This window comes from Camponotus floridanus, unplaced genomic scaffold (genome assembly GCF_003227725.1).
Source record: "Camponotus floridanus strain SB8 unplaced genomic scaffold, Cflo_v7.5 scaffold270, whole genome shotgun sequence".
Lineage (NCBI taxonomy): Eukaryota > Metazoa > Arthropoda > Insecta > Hymenoptera > Formicidae > Camponotus > Camponotus floridanus.
In genome coordinates, this window is record NW_020229404.1 from 76,203 (window position 1) to 98,173 (window position 21,971).

The window sequence follows — 21,971 nt, forward strand, 5'->3', positions numbered from 1 at the left end:
CTTTTACTACTGAAGCATTTACAGTAATTCTTGATATAACACTAAGTATATTCACCAACAAATATTGAAATATCAGAATTTCTCTGATGAACGTAGTCTGCATCTTGTGTATGAGTTTTAATATTATTTCCATTTTCATCAATAAAATATAATGTATTAATATCTAACGTTTTAATATCTAGAAAGATAAAAATAAATTATCATATAAATATTGCATGTATACTTACAAATTACTTATAAAATTATTTATTACATTCTAATACAAAATAGCAGAAATAAATAAATATGTGGTACTTGCGATAAAACTTTCTTTGTAAAAAAGAGAGAATTATTATGTAATATCATTAAAATACTAACCAAAAGTTGTTAGGACATCAGTATTTTGCTGATAATCGCATTCTTCTTTTGATATATCTATCTTATCTTCGCTTTTATGTCCATCAATGCAATTTATTGGTTTGTTATTATCTAATACTGTAATATAAAATAGAAATAGATTATATATTCAAAAGAATCATATTTGCAAAAATATTTTGTAATAACAAGAATATACAGGGTGTCCCTAAATTCGCGCCCACGAAGTACAAGGCGTGATACTTTAGGCTAAAAGAAATAACTTTTTCCTTTAGCAAAATTGCGTGCGATAAGTAGTTTTTGTATTACACAAATGAATGTAGTAATAAACGAATATAGCGCTGCAATACTACAATGCGCTATATTCCATTTTAATATTTATACATATTGTGATATTTAGATCTTGAGAGACAACCATTAAAATGGAGTATACAAACGGCGAATATTGCGATATGTTGTACATTCTTGCTCAATGCAACAATCAAGCTGCTCCTGCTGCTAGACGATATGCCGAAATTTATCCGCATAGACGTCATCCAGATGCGAAAGTTATTAGAAGAGTAGAGACTCGATTACACGAAACAGGCAGTGTAATCATTCATCGTCCAGACGCTGGACGTGGACGAAATATGCGAATGATTCATGCGGAAGAGGAAATTATATGAAGAATCGAAGAAGAACCGGAAAGAAGCATTCATTCCATTTCAAATCAAATAAATGTGCCAAAATCGATAGTCCATCGTGTTTTAAGAAATGAAGGTATGCATCCATACCATTTTTCACCAGTGCAACATCTTCGAGAAGGTGACGCCGAACGTCGTCTCAAATTTTGTCGGTGGCTGTTATTTGAAAATAACAGAGACAATGCATTCTGTGCTCGAATTTTATTTTCTGATGAATGTCTATTTACTCGAGATGGATTGCTCAATGCACACAATATGCATTACTGGGCAGAAAAAAATCCTTTTGTAATCAGAGAAAGAAGTTTCCAAGTTCGATGGAAGTTAAATATTTGGGCTGGAATTATAGGAAATGAATTAATTGGACCCTGTATTCTTCCGAACAGAATAAGAGGAAACGATTACGAAAATTTTTAAAGAGATTTATCAGACCTTTTGGAGGATTTGCCATTAAATATCCGTCAAATTATGTGGTTTCAACACGATGGAGCACCACCTCACAATAGTAGACGTGTTAGACATTATCCAGATACACAGTTTTCAAATTCTTGGATTGGAAGAGGCGGCCCTGTCACATGGCCAGCAAGATCCCCTGATCTGAATCCACTCGATTTTTTTCTATGGGGTTATTTAAAAAATTTTATTTATAAAGATCCTGTAGAATCATTGGAAGAATTAGAAGAAAAACTTCACTGTGCAGTAGGCAGTATTACACCGGAAATGCTCCAGCTTACACAACAAAGTCTCATCCACAAAGCCAATGCTTGCATACAAATGGCAGGCTTACATTTTGAACATCTTTTATAAATTTAAAATACTCTTAATCAGTCCTTTTTAGGGCCACACACACACACACACACACACACACACGAGGTACAAGTCCGACCGTGCAACCTCCTCGTGGTGTACCTTGGATTATATTAATGCTGGCGGCACAATTGATATTTTTGTAGAAAATTTTCCAAAATGTAAGGAAATGATGAAAAAAGAAAAAAATTTAGAAGAATAGAAACGCGTTTAGCTCGCAAAGCACATTACAATTTACATTTGTCTCTATTTTCAGATAGATCTACGAAATCAGACATTCTTTTATCTTTTATTACGTAAGAAATAAAAGCAATATTTATTTTGTTAATTATTCACTTTTTAAAGAATACAATATGGAAAAAGATCACAGTTCAGTATTCAAGTTGATTCTTATTATTTGAATCTTAAGTATAATCTAACTAATTATATGTATAATTAAAATAAAATCATAACTAAGATAAAAATAAATTCGTAGTAAACTAATTATAACAAAGCATTAATGTTTTAACATTACTTGTAAATACTAGTCAAGAATTTGATACAAGTGAGCGAAGCGCGCGCGCCGGCCCTGAGCGCCACTTACACCAGAACGCCTATTGGTTTACTTCAACCTGCTCTCCTTCAAAAACTACTTATCGCACGCAATTTTGCTAAAGGAAAAAGTTATTTCTTTTAGCCTAAAGTATCACGCCTTGTACTTCGTGGGCGCGAATTTAGGGATACCCTGTATATACCAGAAGAAATATTAGCCTTTCCTTGATAAATACAATTCTTTGTTTGTTCATAATCACAATTTTTCTTTGATATATCACTCTCATCATTGTTTCCACTTCGATCAATGTAATTTCTTATATTGCAATCTGATATTGAAATATATAGAAATAAATCATTACATGGATACAATAGAGTCATAGCGATAAGAATACTTTATAATTGTAAAAATATATGTACCAGATATTAAAACCAACAATTTTTTGATGATCACTGTAGTCTTTCTTATGTGAATCAATTTTGTTTATATGTATAGTTATTTGTATTATTTGTATCAATGCATATTACTTTGTTGCTATCTATTATATAAAAAAATAAAGGTTAATTGACATATAGTATATATCTATAGTATATATCTTCAAAAATCTTTGCGACGCCGTCGCCCGCCTCGGGAACGCCGCTCCCGAGGAGGTGGCGTGCAAATTTGGCGGTATCGGTAATTGGCGGTATCGGGATCTTAAAATGGCGGTAACGGTATCTTAAAATGGCGGTACAGTACGGTAACGGAATCTCCAACAAAAAAGGAGATAGGATATGGGCGCCAGGTGCGGTATTTCCGCGCCACGATATCGAAACGGTAACGGCAAGCTCAGTTTATGGCAGAGGGGCAGAGTTCTTTGCGAATCATTTATCGTACGGGAGAGAGAGCGCTAGATTATCGTTAGGAGAGAGAAATGACTACTCAGTTATTTTGTTCACAATTAATTACATATATTGTAATGTTAGAATACACACACAATGAACAGTAGTTGACTTTAATATAATATAGATAAAATTTAATATAATAGCGATAAAGTTAATATAATAGCGATAAATTTCATATAATAGCGATAAATTTAATATAATAGCGATAAAATTTAATATAATAGCGAGAAAATCGGTAAATATACCGGTAAATATACAAGAACGCAAGGCACCAGATAAAATAATAAAAGAAAGCAGATAAATTTCGAAATATAACGGTTATCTTATAAATTGCGGAAACAATGGACACGTTATAACGGCTGATGCGAAGGTCAGATACAATGATCTCTGAAAGGTTGCTTGAAATCTCGATTCTGAGTCGGCAATAAAACAACAAGGGAAAAAAACGGTATTGAAATAGTTTTAGCCTTTCAATAATGACGGTAATCGAAGGCCGTGAGCATTAGCGGCGAAATCTCTACCAAACTCGAGAACGAATTACGTCTGATTTCAGCTCGTACGTCGAGACGTTCGTCTCGCTAACAAATTTCGGTATGACTCTCAACTAGTTTTATGGCGGTAATCCACGTAATTATCGGTAACCAGAGTGTACGGGAATTTTACGATCAGACGATTATACGCGGATGGTTTACGAACACTCCTGGAGGCGCGAGCCTCGTGCTCTATATCGATATAAATCGCACCTGAATTTTCGTACAATTGTGACGGTAACTTTTACGCTCAACAATAATTAACGGTAAAGAGTAATCGACAACTAAGAAATAAACAGAATTTTCACCCGAAATAGACGGTATACTTATTTTATAGAAGTTCGATATAACTCGAATCGAACCTTTTCTTACGGCAATTAACGATGACTTTCGACAAAGTCTCGATGAAAAAACAAAAGCTTTTTTTAACGGTAGTTTCAAGGAGGTAGACGGAAATTGTTTACCCGATGTAACGGTCGCAGCACGAACTTTTGGTTTTGTTAACAATAGCACGACGTCCGCGTAACGGAAATTTCGAACAAGCGATACGTTAAATACTTTTCGGCGGAGATTTCACGTGGGGTAATATTCTTGCAGAGCCGTTCACTTAATTTCGGTAACACACGCTCGCAAAGAAATTACGCGCTCAAATCCCGCTTTCCGGTATGCGATATACTCGACCAAAAATTGTCGCGTCACGCTCGGAGTATCGATACAAGAAAACAAACGGTAACGGGAACGATACAATTTTTAAACGGTACGAAAACGATACATAATACCACGGACTGACGGCACGAACACCCCTGAGAGGAACAAATCCGCGGCTCCGGGGACAGCTGGCGTCCGACAACTACGGTACAAGTATTAAACTTCACGGTAATCTTTATCACGGTATGATAGCCGCCCTGCGACGGTATCTCGGCACGATGACACCAGCTGATCCCGGATGAAAATTTCTAACCGGCTACTTGTGCGACGGCTTACAATTTTGTCCAGGTGGCTGCTCCCTCAAGGTCGTCTCCTCTAGGTTCTGTTTGCTGTGCACAGGTCACTAGCTCACCGTACAGTGACGATCTTCGTCTGTGCTCGCAAGGCCCTCGAATCCCGCGCCGATCTTCCGCGCATTTTGTCGATTCCGGGAAAAATGGGGTGGATTCTCCGCCCCCTCGAAAGTCGCTGATGTTTTACGGCGTTGCCCTTACGCAGGGGCCCAGTATTCCTCAGCGATGGTGCTCGTGCTGGTGCCGATTCTCGGGGACGTGACCGGCTGGCCAGGCCGTATCCGCGTCTCCTTCCGAGGTTTTAGTTTTCCAGTCGGCTGCCTGTAAAGTTGCTTTCGGCACCGTCGTCTGGATTCGCTGCCGTTTCTTTTTACATCTGAAAAATATGCAGATTTAATTTCCCTGACATTACTAAGGGCGGCGGCGCGGGACCTTAGTACTTGACCTGAGGCTTGCGGTATCTCCGGTATCTTCTCGGTATCCTTGGTATCTCGCGGTAGCTTCTTTTACAAATGGTCGATCCTGCACGCACGCACAGTAGCCGTATTCGCATCGCGAGTCTTAAATTTCGCTAAACACAAGTCTATACATTTGAATAATAAGTAGCGGTAGTCTCCTCTCAGGCGCGAGAGACGACCCCGCACACGCTGTTTTCCCTCGGCGGGGAAATCGTGACGGAGCTTAAAAAGCGTCACGTCACAAATTATAGTATATATTGTATACAGGGTCTACCAAAAGTGTGGAAACCCCTAAATATCTCGGAAAATATACGTTTTACAGAAAAGTGTTTCCAACAAAAGTTGTAGGGTTTAAGAAGATCTATATACTGATTCTATTAGTTTGACCTTGGATGGCGTCGTCAAGGTCAGGTCAAGGTCACATTGACTTTTTTAAATGACACCCCCTACATTTGATTGCATATTCTTATAGCTTAATTCAAGAGCTTTCCAAAACACTATAATAATGTTCATTTTTATTAAGTACTTTGCGAGTTATGAGGGTTGAATGATAGAGTAGCGCCGGTATTAACATTATCCAAGGTGTACTACATGGAGGTTACTCGCTCGGATTTGCATCTGTTGTGTGTGTGATCCAGCTAACTAAGGCAAGATCGGTCGTGGATCCAGTCAGCAAAAGCAAAGACCCAACCAAATTACAATCGAGCATTTAAAGACCTGGAAAGCAATCGACATAGTAAACAGTAAATAAATTTGTGGATGCTCATTTATCATAATAATTGTTCGAAATGTGTGCGTGTGCGTGCGTGCGGTGCGTGTATACAGAGATCAGGTTAGGTTGCACCAAACGATTGCAAATGTGTTTCAATGTGTTAAAGTAAATGCTGAAAGTGGCTGCCATTTACTTCCTGACAATATGCTAATCTTTGGTAGAATGTAGAAATGACTTTACGATTCGTTTCAAAAGGTATCAAAGCCATTTCATCCCTTATTCGCTGTATCAATTCGTGAATGGTTTTAGGTTTTGTTCTGTAAACCTTACTCTTCAGATATCCCCATAGATAATAATCAAGAGGAGTTAGATCTGGTGACCGAGGTGGCCAATCCTCTCCTCCCTCATTTCCGTTCCTTCTTCCTATCCACCGTAGCGGAAAAGTCTCATTTAAAATACGACGTGGTCCTGCACCAAAATGAGCAGGAGCTCCATCATGCTGAAACCATATTTCTTGGAAATTATTTGGAAAAGTATTCTGTATGGCTGGAATTATTTGATCAACAAGTAATCTCTCATACCTTTGAGCGTTCAAATATTCTTCAAAAAAAAACGGCCCTATTAAATAGCCATCTATTATTCCGCACCATACATTTATTTTTTGTGGATGTTGTGTGTGAGTTTCCCGCACCCAATTCGGATTCTCATCTGACCAGAAACGAAAATTTTGATTATTAACTTCTCCCGTTAAGGTAAAAGTTGCCTCGTCTGTGAAAACAATTTGATAAGGGAAGATGGGCCGGACATCTATTAGTGCCATCATTCTTTCACAGAAATGTATACGACGCTCCTCATCTCCGTTTTGCAATTCTTGAACGTATTGCAATTTATATGGATGGAACTTGTTCTTCTTTAAAATTCTCCAAACTGACATGGGAGCAATATCGTGAGTTTGAGCGACTCTCTGAACACTAGAATTGGGATCTTCAATAAATGTCTGCAGAACATCAAGTTGTTTTTCTTCGTTGGTTGCAGACAATGGTCTTCCTGACTTAGAGCGATTTCTTACGCTACCAGTTTGTCTAAAACGTTCTATTGTTTTTAACACAGTGGACTTATTAATTCGACGGTTCGGATACGTGTCATTAAATAATCGAACGACATCAGAGAACGATCTTTCGTTATCACCCCATCCACGCATCATGAGGATAGTGATTCTTTCACGTTCCGACAAGTCGCCAGCCATTTTTAAAACGTTTAATTTTAATTAATCGTACGTTGTATTTGGACGATAACAATTAATTTCTGCTTGCTCAAAGCTGAAGTTAGAAGGTGCTCGTTCTTTGATAGCTTTATACATTCTTAGTTGAATTTTAAATGCGAGTTAGACTGCATGTAGTGCGTCACATAGCGGTAAATGAAGGAACTAACGAGACGTTTCATACACGTTTTATGGAGCAATTTTTTGGCAATTTGACTTCAGCGAAATATGAGGATATGTTGAGGAATCGATCTTGCCTTAGTTAGCTGGATCACACACACAACAGATGCAAATCCGAGCGAGTAACCTCCATGTAGTACACCTTGGATAATGTTAATACCGGCGCTACTCTATCATTCAACCCTCATAACTCGCAAAGTACTTAATAAAAATGAACATTATTATAGTGTTTTGGAAAGCTCTTGAATTAAGCTAAGAATATGCAATCAAATGTAGGGGGTGTCATTTAAAAAAGTCAATGTGACCTTGACCTGACCTTGACGACGCCATCCAAGGTCAAACTGATAGAATCAGTATATAGATCTTCTTAAACCCTACAACTTTTGTTGGAAACACTTTTCTGTAAAACGTATATTTTCCGAGATATTTAGGGGTTTCCACACTTTTGGTAGACCCTGTATATAATTATAGTATATAGACATTATAGTATATATAACAGAATTATACTTGAAGTTATATATTTAACAATATTTTGAACAATATATATCACGAAATGAAAGTATAGTTTCTTCATGATTATTCTTACCTGAGTTCTCTAGAGCAATTGTTTGGATGGTAGCTTCTTTGCGTATTAGATTCGTCTTTACTATTCTTATGCTTTTTATGTTATTCAATCTTTCGCATGTAATATATGGTACATCTTTATATATATTTTGTAATATTTGTTGTAAAAGTTTCTTATTATCTGTAATGTTAAGGAAGGTAGTTTATAGCTGGTATATTCACAAGTTTTTATTTTCATATATTAATCTGATTTTTCAAGCTGAAGTAATGAATTTCAATAAGGCAAATAGAATTTAAAATCAAAGAACAGGTAATGCTAAATGTACAGGATAATATAAATACAAATATGACATGACTGTATTGTAAACTTATTTACTATAATAATGTTTATTTTAAACTTATTTTCCAGACAACATAAAGTCCAAATCGGAACATAAAACGTCTTAAAGACGTCTTTAGACGTCTTATATTCCGATTTTGAACTTCATGTTGTCTGAGTATAGTTTTAATGACACGGTAAAATAACAATTAAAGATACAAAATATTTTACTTACTGTTTTTTGCTATAATGTTTGCTGGGTACATACGTCTATCACTATATTTGACATATGTTATGCCCTTTTTAACAGTAATATTTTTAGAATTGCATACGTATTGTACATTATCAAAAAATTTTACTAAGGCATACATGTTTAGAAATTGAAATCGATTTATTATGTAAAATTAGAAGAGGATATTCATTTACAGAAAAACAATGGGCATGTTCAAACCGGTCAAAATCATTGAACTGTATATCGTAGCTGCTTCACCACGCGGGTTAAAGGCGTTTTTAGATGGAAGCGTCAAGCGTCGAGCGTCAAAAATACGTGCGCAGCACCCTTGCGCATAAAGCGGCCTTTTCATTGACGCTAAAAAGTAGCGTCAATGAAATTGCACCTTAATTCTAAACAGACAGATTCCAGCATCTTGACGCTAATACAATGTTTAGTAATAAAAATTTAATAGATACCGTAGAGATAAGTAGATTGTATATTCTTCATAGAAAATGTATTAATATATATAATATATAATATATAATAGATATTATTATACAATATATATTATAGAATTGCGCGATTAGCAGCGTATTACAACATAACCAAACATAAAAGGAATAATTGGCATAAATATATGTTTTCTAAACATATATTATTACAACATGAATATTATTTATTACAATGTATTCTTTGTATAGGATATAACGTGTGGAGTGTGCACGTTGAAAATCAATAAAAACAATATTTTTAATCACGAATGCATGAAACATTGGCATAGGCACATTGCGCATGTCACACTTTTCGACGCTTTAACGCTCGACGCTCCCATGTAAAGGCACCTTAAAATGGCTGCGTTCAGCAGGAAAAGCTGCTTTGCAACTGTTGTAAAATTCGTGAATCTGATTGGTGTATGCTCTTAGATTCAGTCAAAATTAAGAAGCTTTTTCTGCTGAACGCAGCCAATGATCGGATAAAGGCCATCACACGCAAAATTGCATAGTTGCATATGCATAGCATAAGATTATATGGACTAATGAGCATCGAATATTATGCTATATAAATCAATATGGCGACTTAATACTGATCTATGATCTTATGCTATGCATATGCAGCTATGCAATTTTGTGTGTGATGACCTTAAGGCCGGGTCTACAATAGGTAATTTAAGCCTTAAACCTTAAGAGATTGACCAATCACAGTTAAGTATGAAGAGAATACTTGGCTGTGATTGGTCAATTTCTTAAGTTTAAGACTTAAATATTGTAGACCCGACCTAAAACGGGAATCACAGACTTTTGCATAAGCGCATAATCATAAACATAAAGAAATTGATTGGTCCATAAATATATGCATAAGAAAATGGATCAATCAATTTCCTTATGCTTATGGTTATGCGCTTACGTAAAAATCTGTGCTTCTCGCTTAGTCAAAGTAACGTTATGAATGTTTTGAAACATTTGATTGACAAATCAGGATAAAAAGAATAAAGATTTATTTATCTGATTAGTCAATTGAACGCTTCAAAGCATCCTCAGCGTTTCCCTGATCGCAGCCAATAATTCGTACGCTGTGAGACCAGTGAAAAATGTTCGTAACTGCGCAATTGGAAATGGAGTATTTACAACGCATTCTGGAATGGCCCTTAAGCCCATATTAGATTACGCATTAAAGATTGAAGATAGAAGATTAATGAAATGATGAAATTTAACTAATCGAAACAAAAAAAAGCTAAAAGTTCTTTGTCCTGATTGGCAAAACTTCAATCTTTAATTTCAATTTTAATTTTCAATCTGTGTAGTTTGATACAAACATTAAGACCCATGGTATTGTAAAACTCCCTGCATAAAAATATAAAGAACAAAAAACAAATATTGATAATAATAATAAATATTACATATTAAGCCTGATACGTGCATACGAATCAAACAACGCGATTGGTCGAATCCTTTACAGAAAATATCTATGTGTTCGACTTATCAAAATCACAAGACACAGAACACATTTAAATAAAATTTTGAAACTGCAGTAAAGTGTTCCTTTATAGTTTTTCTACTTTCAGATTTAAAACAAACATTAGTTATGCTGATTGTACTCAATATAGCGAAAAAACTATGAACTGAATTTGTGCAAGAAAGTATTGTATTATCATCTTTATTGTTTTTATAACATAAAAAAATAATAAAAATATAAGTGTGTAAAAATAGTTTATAGTTGTTTATTTCTTTTTTCTTTTTGTTAGCGTTTTTAATTTTTCTTTACTGTTGTCAAAATCACTAGATATAAACAATGTCGTCAAAGTATACAGTGTCGTGGAAGTAGTTAATTCACAGTTTCAAGTTAATTTGACGACGTCGAACTATTCAATAGACCGTTATAATTTTGACGACAGTCATCAAAATGATCAAAAGTCGTTAAAGTAGTCAATGCATACTAAAAATTGTCGTCATACTATTCAATTGATTGTATATATACGTATAAGAGTGCTCATATGTAAATGTGCATGCATTTTATAATTGTACATATACATTTTATGTCTGTGGTAGCTGTAAATGTCTGTTTTTAATATCATTATTTTATTAATTCAGGTGATGTTATTGCCAGGGGACACCTGTTGAGTAGGAACACGAATATAGGGTGTCCATATAATTTCGTCATATGAAAACTTGCTGGTAATGTTTCAACTCAAATATATTTGTAGGGTCAAATATGTTTGTTATTATGAATTTTCATTAATAAATTTTTGAAAAAGGAAGATTGTTATACGTAAAGTTTTATAATATGAAATGTTAATATTTTATAAAGACTTAGTACATGTATTCATGTATAAGTGGGTGTGATCGTAAATGTTCGTGGGGGGTTTTTTGATGGCATTTATTGGGTTTATTCTAATTTTTAAGTTATTTTAATCTAAATTTTTAGTTATCTTAGCCCATTTATGTTAATCAATTACCTTTTTCTTTCTTTTCACTGAGCTCTTGTGTACATGCCTTAAGTATATAGATGTTGTTTGTTATATTATACTTGTTATTTTGCAATTTTATGAAATATTGACGTCTCTCTGCTATAAATTATTATTCTTATGTCCATATATTATTTATATTAAATTTTCAGATATCCAGTAGGGGTCACGTGATTACATCATATAAGGTATTCTTATTCGATTTTTAGGTAAGATCAGTTTAAATTATTATTTTTGTCACGGCCTTTTAGTATTTGGTTGAATTTCTTTATTGACTTATTATGAGTGAATATTTTATTTGTTAAAATTTTATTGTTCATTTATTCTTGGTTACAATGTATAAAAAAAAAATATATATATATATTTTTTTTTTTTATTATTCTTGAGTTATTTGTAGAGTCTGACACCAGAATTTGGTTAGATTCCGATATCTTTGGCGCCATAATGTAAAAGCAAATTCTGATAGTATTTTTAATGCACAATATGGGAAAAATAGTTAAAAAATTCTACGATCAATACATATCATTAATAAACAATATTAATCTTAATGACGCTGTATATAATCTATATACGTTTTCGTTTGACATTGTGTATCTTTTGTATATTGAAATAAGATGCAACAATAATTCACTTTTACGTTGTTGATTTTTTTTACGATATTGAAAATTGTTACGTACGTACTCTTGAGGAAGAGCGAAATTTTACTTATAAATCAAACTATTGTAAATGTATGAAACAAATGAATTTATTTATTAATTTGTAGTAAATAACGTTTTGTTTAAATAATTATTAACATAATGATTTTTTTAGAATAGAAATAAAATATTGTAACGTAGTAACTATTATTGATTATAATGAATCAAATGATGGAATATCAGCATCATCATCAGAACTGTCTTCAAAATTAAACTCTTCATTAATTGGTAGCTCATGTTGATATTTAGATGATTTTAGTAAATTATCTTCAATATTATTAATATCTTGTGGAAAAGGTTCAAGATTTTTCAAAGTAAGTATATCTTTTTTTTCTCCATTTTTATCCAACCAGGATAAACTCTAGCAATGTCTTCAAAAAAGTGCATAATTTGTGATCCATGGTCATGTTGATATTCTTTTTCTAATATATTTTTCCGGTAATAATATAATGCCATATATTGATATAATGCTGCAGTGTTTTTTCGAGAAACAATTGCTTTTTTTAGGAGTCTATTTTGACATTCTAGATCGTTGATTGTGTTTGTAGAATCATTCGCTGCTACAAATTCTGCGATGCTATGATTCGTAGTATGATGTGTACAAGTAGATGAAATAACGTTTTCAACACCATGATATTGTTTCGCACTATCTGTACAAATTCTAGAAGTTTTGGGATCAATGAACTTCTTAATATATGGCCATAAATCGCTTTTTCCATCTACTTTAAAGAAAATGCCAGTTTTATCTTCCTAATAGATACCCAAAACAACGATGGACATTTGCTCTGTAAGCCGGCCTCGATGGTATTTTCTTTTTGTTAAAAATGTTTCATCAATTTGTACAGTTTTATCTTTGCCACCGAATGGTTTAACATGATGAGAACTGATGATTTCGGCTATTTCACGACAATATGAATAATAATCCACTACAGTTCCGCAGCTTAATTCTTTATCACCACGTTGATGACACCATGAACGTAAATTTTGAATGACTTCGGTAACTTTCATTTGTAGAACAAAACAAATTAAAATTGCAACAATGTCCTGTAAACTAATTTTGCACTTTGTTCCTTCAAAAAATGTATTTTCGGTTGGATTTATGCTTTTATGACAAGATTTTGTACCTTTCTTTTTCGTTGTTTTTGTTGAACAACGCCATATCCATCCTAATTTTGAAGCACTTAATTTTTCAACTTTCATTGGTAATCCGCAACAATTGGGCGGTGCCGAGGTAGGAGAAGGAATAAGTCTCAGTTCCTCAAGAAAAGTTTGCGTGGTTTCATTTGTAGAAAGAATATCGTGAAATGAATGAAAAATTGAAAAATTTACTAATTTTGGATGAAGACGAGGATGAATATTTGCGTACATGATAAAGTGTGAATTGTATTACTGCTACAGAGTACTAAACATAAATATGTATGTCAAGGACGAGCGTTATTGTAAAATGTAAACAAGAGTGTCACAATGTAGACAAAGTTTTGTGTATAATGTAGTCTTATATGTACATTTACGATATATTTCAAATGAAGCTTATATTGAACTTAAAAAGTTTAACGTTAAAATTGTTTATTAATGATATGTATTGATCGTAGAATTTTTTAACTATTTTTCTCATGTTGTGCATTAAAAATACTATCAGAATTTGCTTTTACATTATGGCGCCAAAGATATCGGAATCTAACCCAGAATTTTATTATCAAAATTTTATTCTTAAAAATTTTAATTATTAATATTTTATTACTCTTGTATTTGTTATTTTGTTCTTTTGACGATATTGAATTGAATATCAGTAGTTTTGATTTTAATAATATTGTTTAGAAGGAGGTTTTCATTTAACATTCATCAATTTTATTTTGTATTTTGATTATTAGTATCATCCATTAATATTTTTTTTTTTTTTATGTGTACATTGTTTAATGTGGAGCTATTACTTATTTGGCTTATTATGCTTTTCAGGTTATGTTGCGGACAGTATATCGACGGTCAGTGGGGAATAGGCATTATAAGGCATTTTCGTCGCGGGAGCATACATTTATATATCCGGTGGGTTGGAATTGTTATTCCAGAAATGTGTATGGGATCATTTACAGTTAAATTTAAACATGTATGTATCTCAATGAATTAGTATATAGGGCGTTAAATCGCTCGGTAATTGTGTCATGATTACATCCTTTTGATAACTCTATTATAAAGGATGTTGTTTATGTGATACTTATACTTGGTTAATTTGATTATTAATGTCAGACTTTTAGTTAGGATCATTACTACAGCATGTTTTATGTTTGAAAATCGTATTTATTAAATTTTGTGGTTAGGTTGTGAAGAGATGTGAATTTTCAGTTTTTAAATATTAATGTGTGAATTTTTCGGTCAGGTTGGGTGGGACTAAGGTAGGTTGGGCTACTTTTAGGTAGGTTAGGTTACGTAGGTTAGGTTGTGACCGGACGACGGAGAGATTTGACCTGTTAACAGGGTTCGGATCCTACCTTTCGATACAATCCTCACGGTCGCCAGTTCGTTTATATCCTCCGACGAACAAGGATGCTCGGATACGGCCGGAAATCCTGGTCCAGTATCCTCCTAGAGCGGTGCCTGGGTACGCCGGATCCTCGGGTTGACCACCGCTGCGGGTCACGGCCACCTAAACTACGCACTCACTCTGTTTACGGCAGTGGGAAAAACCCAGCTACCTCACACCACTGCGCTCTGCCGCGTACGGCCTTTGTATACGGCCGCGGCGTAACACTACGCGGTGTCGGGTTACACGTCGGCGCTCGCGCTCGACGCGTGATCCGTCGATTCCGTACGCTACGCACTTCGCTCGCGCACTTTCGCTATGCGCGTTTCAATCACCTTTTGCCTCTTCTGTTACAGGATATCTCCAGGACCTTGCCGGAACAACCCGCGAAGCCGTTGACGTGACCTTTGGGGAAGTCGGATGCCCTGCTGCGAGAAATCGCGAAGAGACCTTTGTCGTCGGATTAATCGTTTCACAAGCGCTGGAACCTCTGGATTCGTCCGTTGCCCACGGGATCGCAGGAACGGGATCGAAATGAATCACACTCGCGAAATCGAATCTTTTATTAAAATAAATATTATAATTATCTTCAATTATCGCTCTAGCGTGTGATATCTGGAAACGACGCACGCACAATGCACGATACGTCGTTCGACGGGGTTTTACGTCGCTTTATAATCACGCGGGTAATACGCTGAACGCTCACTCGCGCGCGATTACTCTCGATTACCACTTAATTAGCGAATGCGCGATCCGGACTAATTAACACTGCGGAAATTCTCTAGAGACACGACGGACTGTGCTTTCCTTTATTTCGGTTGTTGCAAGCTCGAAGCTATCCCGGGGAAAGAGCCAGGAGCTCTCTCTGCGGCGGCTGATATAGCCTCCCCACTCTCGCGCGCGGCGCTTCGCCCCATCGGGCGCTGGCTCCGCTCATCGCACCGGGCGCTGAGATATTCTAAGTCCCGCCGGTGCAAAAATTTTCGATTATCAAAAAATCCTTTTGGATCTACGCGTTTCGCGGTGTTCGCGATTTAACGAGACGATAAAATTTTCTTCGAAAAATTTTCCGAAATTTTTCGAATTTCGAAACCAAACTTGGCGCGCCGACATTTCACGTCAAACCACGCCGGAAAATAAAATAAAAATTTTTCGAAAAATTTCTTCAAAATTTTTCGAATTTCGAAATCAACTTTTGCGCGCCGACATTTCACGTCGAGACACGCCGGAAAATGAAATAAAATTTTTTCGAAAAATTTTGAAGAAATTTTTCGAATTTCGAAATCAAAGTTTGCGCGCCGACATTTCACGTCAAGACACGCCGGAAAATGAAATAAAATTTTTTTCGAAAAATTTTGAAGAAATTTTTCGAATTTCGAAATCAAAATTTGCGCGCCAACATTTCACGCCGAAACACGCCGGAAAATGAAATAAAATATTCGGGCGAATTTTTGCACCCTCGGAGTACACTTAGTGCACTTTGCGCGCTTACGCTCAAAACTATAATCTAATTCCGCCGGAGAACGTTATCCAAACGCGTCTCGCGTAACGGCGAGTTACAAAACAAAATTATAAGTATCCGCTCGCTGCGGGCCTAAATCTAAGTTATACATATGTACATCACCCAAGGTGCGCGCTATCTGCATTTTCGGGTGTAGATGGCGAAAATCGTTCGCGCGCGTCGCGCTTCAACGGGAAGCCTCCCCGCGCGTTCCCCATTCGATTTTACGAGAAAACCGGAAGTGCAGTTTTTCGGAGCACTTTTGCACTTTTTTACAAAGTGACCTATTTCGACTCGTAGGGACCCGAAACGGATTTCCCGCTTGGTCCGGGGTCGAAATTCCCATGGGATTTCGAAACCGAAAGTGAGAATTTTTCTCTCAAAAACGGCCTCTTTGCGCGTCGAGATTTCGCGCCAAGTCCGAGTCGGATACGAGCTCGGGGTCGAAAATAAAAGATAAGAAAATGTTGTCGCGGGAAACACCTCTAAATGGCCCGAAATGGATTTCTCGCCGGATCCGGTGCCGATATTCCGTCGGTGAAAGAAAAATTAAAATCAAAATAATTATCGCGGAAAACATCGTCGTACACGCCGAAACGGATTTCCCGCTAAGTCCGAGCGCGATATTCACTCGGGAAAAGAAAATAATCGAAATTAAAACGAAAAAGTTATATCGCGAGAAACTCCTCTATGCGACCCGTAACGGATTTCCCGCCAAGTCCGGTCTCAATATTCGGCCGGATACGCTAAACAAAATAAAGTATAATAATCGTCGGGATCGCAGTCCCCGATTCGTCGGATGAGAATCTAAGTTCTCTCGCTTAACCGGAGATAATGTTTTTCGCACCGCTGTGCGATCGCAGTCGCGCCGTACATTCTATAAATAAACTAAAACTAGAGTCCATCTACATATGTACACGCTTCTTTATTTACAGAGTCTTTTTCTCTTGCAGATGCTACTTCCAGCTGCCTGGTCGAGCGCCGTCGTCTTCGCGCGTCGCCCTCTTGAGCCTGAGCACCGGGACTTTGTTGCCCTCCCGGTCCGTTTGATAGGCGACCGTCTCTGTCACCATCCGCGTCGGCGATCCTGCAACGGACGACCTCGTAGAATCGCCTCTCTCGGGGATCCCTCCGGCCTCAAGGTTAGGTTAGGTTAGGTTAGATTCTCCCCCGGCCTCCTCCGATGCGAGCCACCTTGACGTGGTGGAGGGGCTTAGCCGCCCCCGATCTCCGGGCCCATCGGGCCCCCCACTTCGACACCTCGGTGTCGGGGGGGGGCCCGGTGGGTCCTTCGGGCCCCCACTTCGACACTTTCGTGTCGGGGGGGCCCGGGGACCGGGGGACGGTGACCAAGAGCTCGCATTGCACTTCCCTCCCCGGAAGGGGAGGAAGGGGGATTGCGCTCCCTCCGGGCACTCTGGCCTGATGCGCATAGGGGTAGGCGGCCCTGACTGCAATCGCCCGGGTTGAAGATCCCGTGAAGGGTGGGAAAACACCCCAATCCTCACTCACTTCCCTCAATTCCTGTTCCTTTCCTTAGATATCCTTTCTATGCTTCTGCCTCCTATCCCTACCCTTTCCTTCTTCCTTCCCATGCCCCTTGATCCAATTCCTGGTGTGAGCGTGTGCGTGTGTATGTGTGTGTGATGGTTTGAGTGTTTTTTCCTAAAAAACCCCACCAGGGAGGTGATACCCTGGTCAAAAAACACACTCTAACCTCTATGATATGGACACCAAGGAAGAAGAAAACTTATCTCCTCAGGGGAGTCGGATGTCCCAGGGAACGGCGTATGGCCGAGATATCGTCCCTGTCTCGGTTGCGTCGATATCGGACGAAGGGCAAGGTGCAGCGTTGATGGCGGGCGCTGCCTCAGGAAGGACTACCGCTGCTCAGGATGTCGTTGAGGATATAGGCCGGATGAATGCTGAGTTGACTCCTCCCTCGGCGCCTAAGGAATCCGATGAGGCTGAAGTACACGTTCTTCAGGAAGACCCCTGCACGCAAATTGCGACTATGCCTGTGAATGCAAGCGAAACCTGGGTCAACCTCGTCGAGGAAGAAGAAAAGGATACGGCTAACGCACCGATCCACCTGATGGAGGTCGATGATGAGGAAGTCGCACGATTGATAGCGACTCGGATGAAACGAAGGCTTCGGAGTCAAAAATTCGAGGAGCCAAATTCTTAGAAAAATTAAGACCCAGGACAAGGGCGAAATTGTCTAAATGTATCGCCGACATTAAGGAAGACGGCCAAGATCCCGATGGCTCAAATACAGAAGCGATGCATAATACGGATGGAGAGGATGTCCAAAGGAGGAAAGTCGGTAGACCGAAGAGAGTAGTCAGGGCAATAGATCCTATCCTTGCTGAAAATGAGATCCACAGTAAAATTGGACAAGCCCCAGATGGCATGGAAAAGGAAGTGCTAGATAATATGACTGAATCAGATATAAGTGCGCAAGCACCGGATTATATACAGGACATTGATGTAATAAGGACGAAATGCGGCCGCATGAAAGGAAGTTTGAGCGGTGAACTCAAAAGTAGACTAACTTGTCTCCAGGATATGGTGAGAGTCCTTCAAAATAAAGCGGATTCGACGGGTGACCCCAAATTCCTGCGAGCTAAGATTACTAGTTTAACAGAAGAGCTTGAAAAAGAAAGAAATCATCATAAGCGTGAGGAAGAAAAAAGACTCAGAGAACTCTCCGAGCTACGAGACACAATTAATGAACTAAAAAAGGAAAACAGAAGCATACGAGAAGAGATGAGGAAGATTAGATTAAGTATTGAAAGGAAGGACGAGACTACCTTAACAACTAAATTAAAGTCTAATGTAGAAACTAACTTAAAAACTAATTTTAGACGCTGGACATCTAGCAGAGATATGTTTCTCTGTAACATTGGAGATCAGCCGACGTGCATACGCCATCAAGGAACGTCAGTAATCGATCTTACATGGTGCAAACGTAAAACCCTACATTGAGAATTGGGCTGTACTCAAGAAGAGACTCTATCAGACCATGCATATATAAGATTTGATGTAAATTACACTATGGCAAATTATCGGCAAAATAAAAAGAAGTATGTACGATGGTCCTACAAGAAATTTGACGAAGATCTATTCCAAGAAGCCATAGAATGGAGTTGTATCGGTACACCTCCAGATGCAATTTTACCAGACGATGACGCAGTGGAGCCTAATGGCCAAACGGATTCAAGACATGATCAGTGAAGCCTGCGACTATTCTATGCCTAGAGCCCGCCCATTTCATAAAGAGGCAGCATATTGGTGGAATCCTAGATTCCACGATATGAGGAAGAGATGCATTGCAGCTCGCAGGAAATGGCAAAAGGCCAGAAAGAAGCAGAAAGACATCAATATTATTATACAGCTTGAGGATGAATACAGAGGTCTGAAGAAGATCTTCAATGAAATTAAGAACGCCAAGAAAGAGGCGTGGAATGAACTGATTCAGTCCCTTGATAGTGATCCTTGGGGGTCTCCCATATAAAATTGCACTCAAAAAGTTGAAAAGATCAACTCCTAGCCTGACGGAGACCTTGGACATTGCAATCTTAAATCAAGTGGTTAATAAACTATTCCCAGAAGATCTCTTATGGAATAGCTACAAAGAAGACGACGCTGAACAGATAATATGGAAGGAAGAATATGACGTGTCTGATTCAGAACTCTGTAATGTACTCAAAAAAGGATCCGGAGCTAATAAGGCTCCAGGCGCTGATGGAATCAAAATAAAATTCTTAAAGAAAATTCCTAAAATCTTACTTACTAAACTTATATATTTGTACAATATTTACATGAAGAAAAGCATCTTCCCGAAAATATGGAAATCTGCTATATTAATCTTAATACCTAAAGGGGAATTAGATCTTTCAGCCCCAAAAGTAAGACCAATTTGCCTCCTAAATGAGCTTGGAAAGATCTTTGAGCGCATAATAGAAGGTCGTCTCAGAGATTGGATGGATAATAATCCAGACGCTAGACTTGCTACAAACCAATTTAGTTTTAAAAAGCACACATCCACCTGTGATGCACTTCTTATTGTTAAAGAAATAATCGAAGAAGCTAAGTCTAAACGTGAGTCAGTCGTGTTGTGTTAGTCTGGATGTGACTAATGCATTCAATTCGCTAAGATGGTCAAAGATCAGAGAGGCTCTAAAGAGTAAGGGCTATCCTATATATCTCCGGAAAATCATTGGAAACTATCTTAAAGATAGATTTATAGAATACCCTACAATCGAAGGAGAGACAATTACCAGACAAATAACAGCTGGAGTCCCGCAAGGCTCGGTCCTCGGACCGACTCTATGGAATATCACGTACGACTACGTTTTGCGTACGCCGCTGGAAGAAGGATGCATCATAGTTGGATATGCAGACGACACTTTTATCATAACAGCAGACACTACGATGCAAGCCATAGCGAAAAGTAATTTGCAGATTAGTAGAGTCCTGAAAAGAATTCGGTACTTAGATCTGGAAATTGCTGAAAATAAAACAGGCGTTATAATTATCGATCCACATAAACAAAGGAACAACATATATACAGTTAGAGTACGTAATCTAGAAATTCAAACATGCAAAAGTATTAAGTATCTAGGATTACTCATTGATGAAGACTGGAGCTTTATGGATCACATCGATTATATTGAACAGAAGGTCGCTAAGGTAACACGAGCCTTGCATGGCCTACTACCCAATCTGAAAGGACCGCGAGAAAAGAAGAGAAGACTGTACGCAGCAATGATTAATTCAATAATAATCTATGGAGCCCCTATCTGGGCTGATTCCCTATACAGAAAGAAGAACAGTGATGCACTACGACGTATCCAAAGAGCAATAGCTATTAGAGTAGTCGCCGGTTACAGAACTATATCGGCGGATGCCGCACTCTTATTGGCCAGAATAGCCCCGTTACAAGCGGCGTATTTCAAGAGTCTTCCTCAGAATACACGAGCTCAAGAGAATAGGCAAGTGGAACAGACTCGAGGAGAAAGACATAAAGAAGGAAGAGAAGATCCTACTGCATAGACAATGGGAGCTATTCCTCCGCAGAGATGGAGTAGCGGGAATAAGGACAATTAATGCAATCCTTCCCTCTTTTATACAATGGCTAGAGAGAACACACGGAGAATTATCTTTCCACATGACCCAACTTTTAACAGGCCATGGTTGCCTGTATACTTACTTGTATCGTATTGGCAAGGCAAGCACTCCAATTTGCCCCTTCTGTGATGAAGAGGAGGATTCGGCAGAACATACAATCCAGAGATGTTCTGTATGGAACGCTGAAAGGGAGCTGCTAACATCTGAGATTGGCGAGGACTTGTCCCTGCAGACGATCGTAGAAAAGATGTGTGAATCAGAAGAAGGATGGCTGGCATTTAACAACTTTGCAGAGGGAGTCATGTTCCAAAAGGAAGAGGACAAGAAAAAGAGCGTCTCCTTATCTACGATGACGACGATGACGATGAATAAACTTTTTTTTTTTTGGTAACTCAGGAGAAATGCTTTATGCATACCACCACCCTCAGGGGAGGAGTGGTGGTTATGCGGGATTCCCGGTCGCGCTAAGTGTTAGCCGACTGGTTTACCCGCTAAAACTCTTGCGGTGACCTTCCGCGCTATGGAGGGGCAGGTGGGGACCTGGGACTCGCGCTTGCAATACTTCAGAATCCCCAGCTGTGGGTTTTCTCCGCGCTTACGGCCCAGCGACGTGTGTATTTAATCGCCGGGTCTCCTTCCTGGGAAGAGCTGTTATTACTCTCCCCT

General features: G+C 38.0%; 1 protein-coding gene across 1 annotated transcript; it reads left to right on the top strand.

Moving 5' to 3' along the window:
• Window positions 1-21,345: 21,345 nt before the first annotated feature.
• Window positions 21,346-21,696, top strand: LOC112638244. Its single transcript, XM_025409616.1, has one exon. It carries the CDS (start codon window positions 21,346-21,348, stop codon window positions 21,694-21,696), a length of 351 nt encoding a protein of 116 aa, XP_025265401.1.
• Window positions 21,697-21,971: the final 275 nt, after the last annotated feature.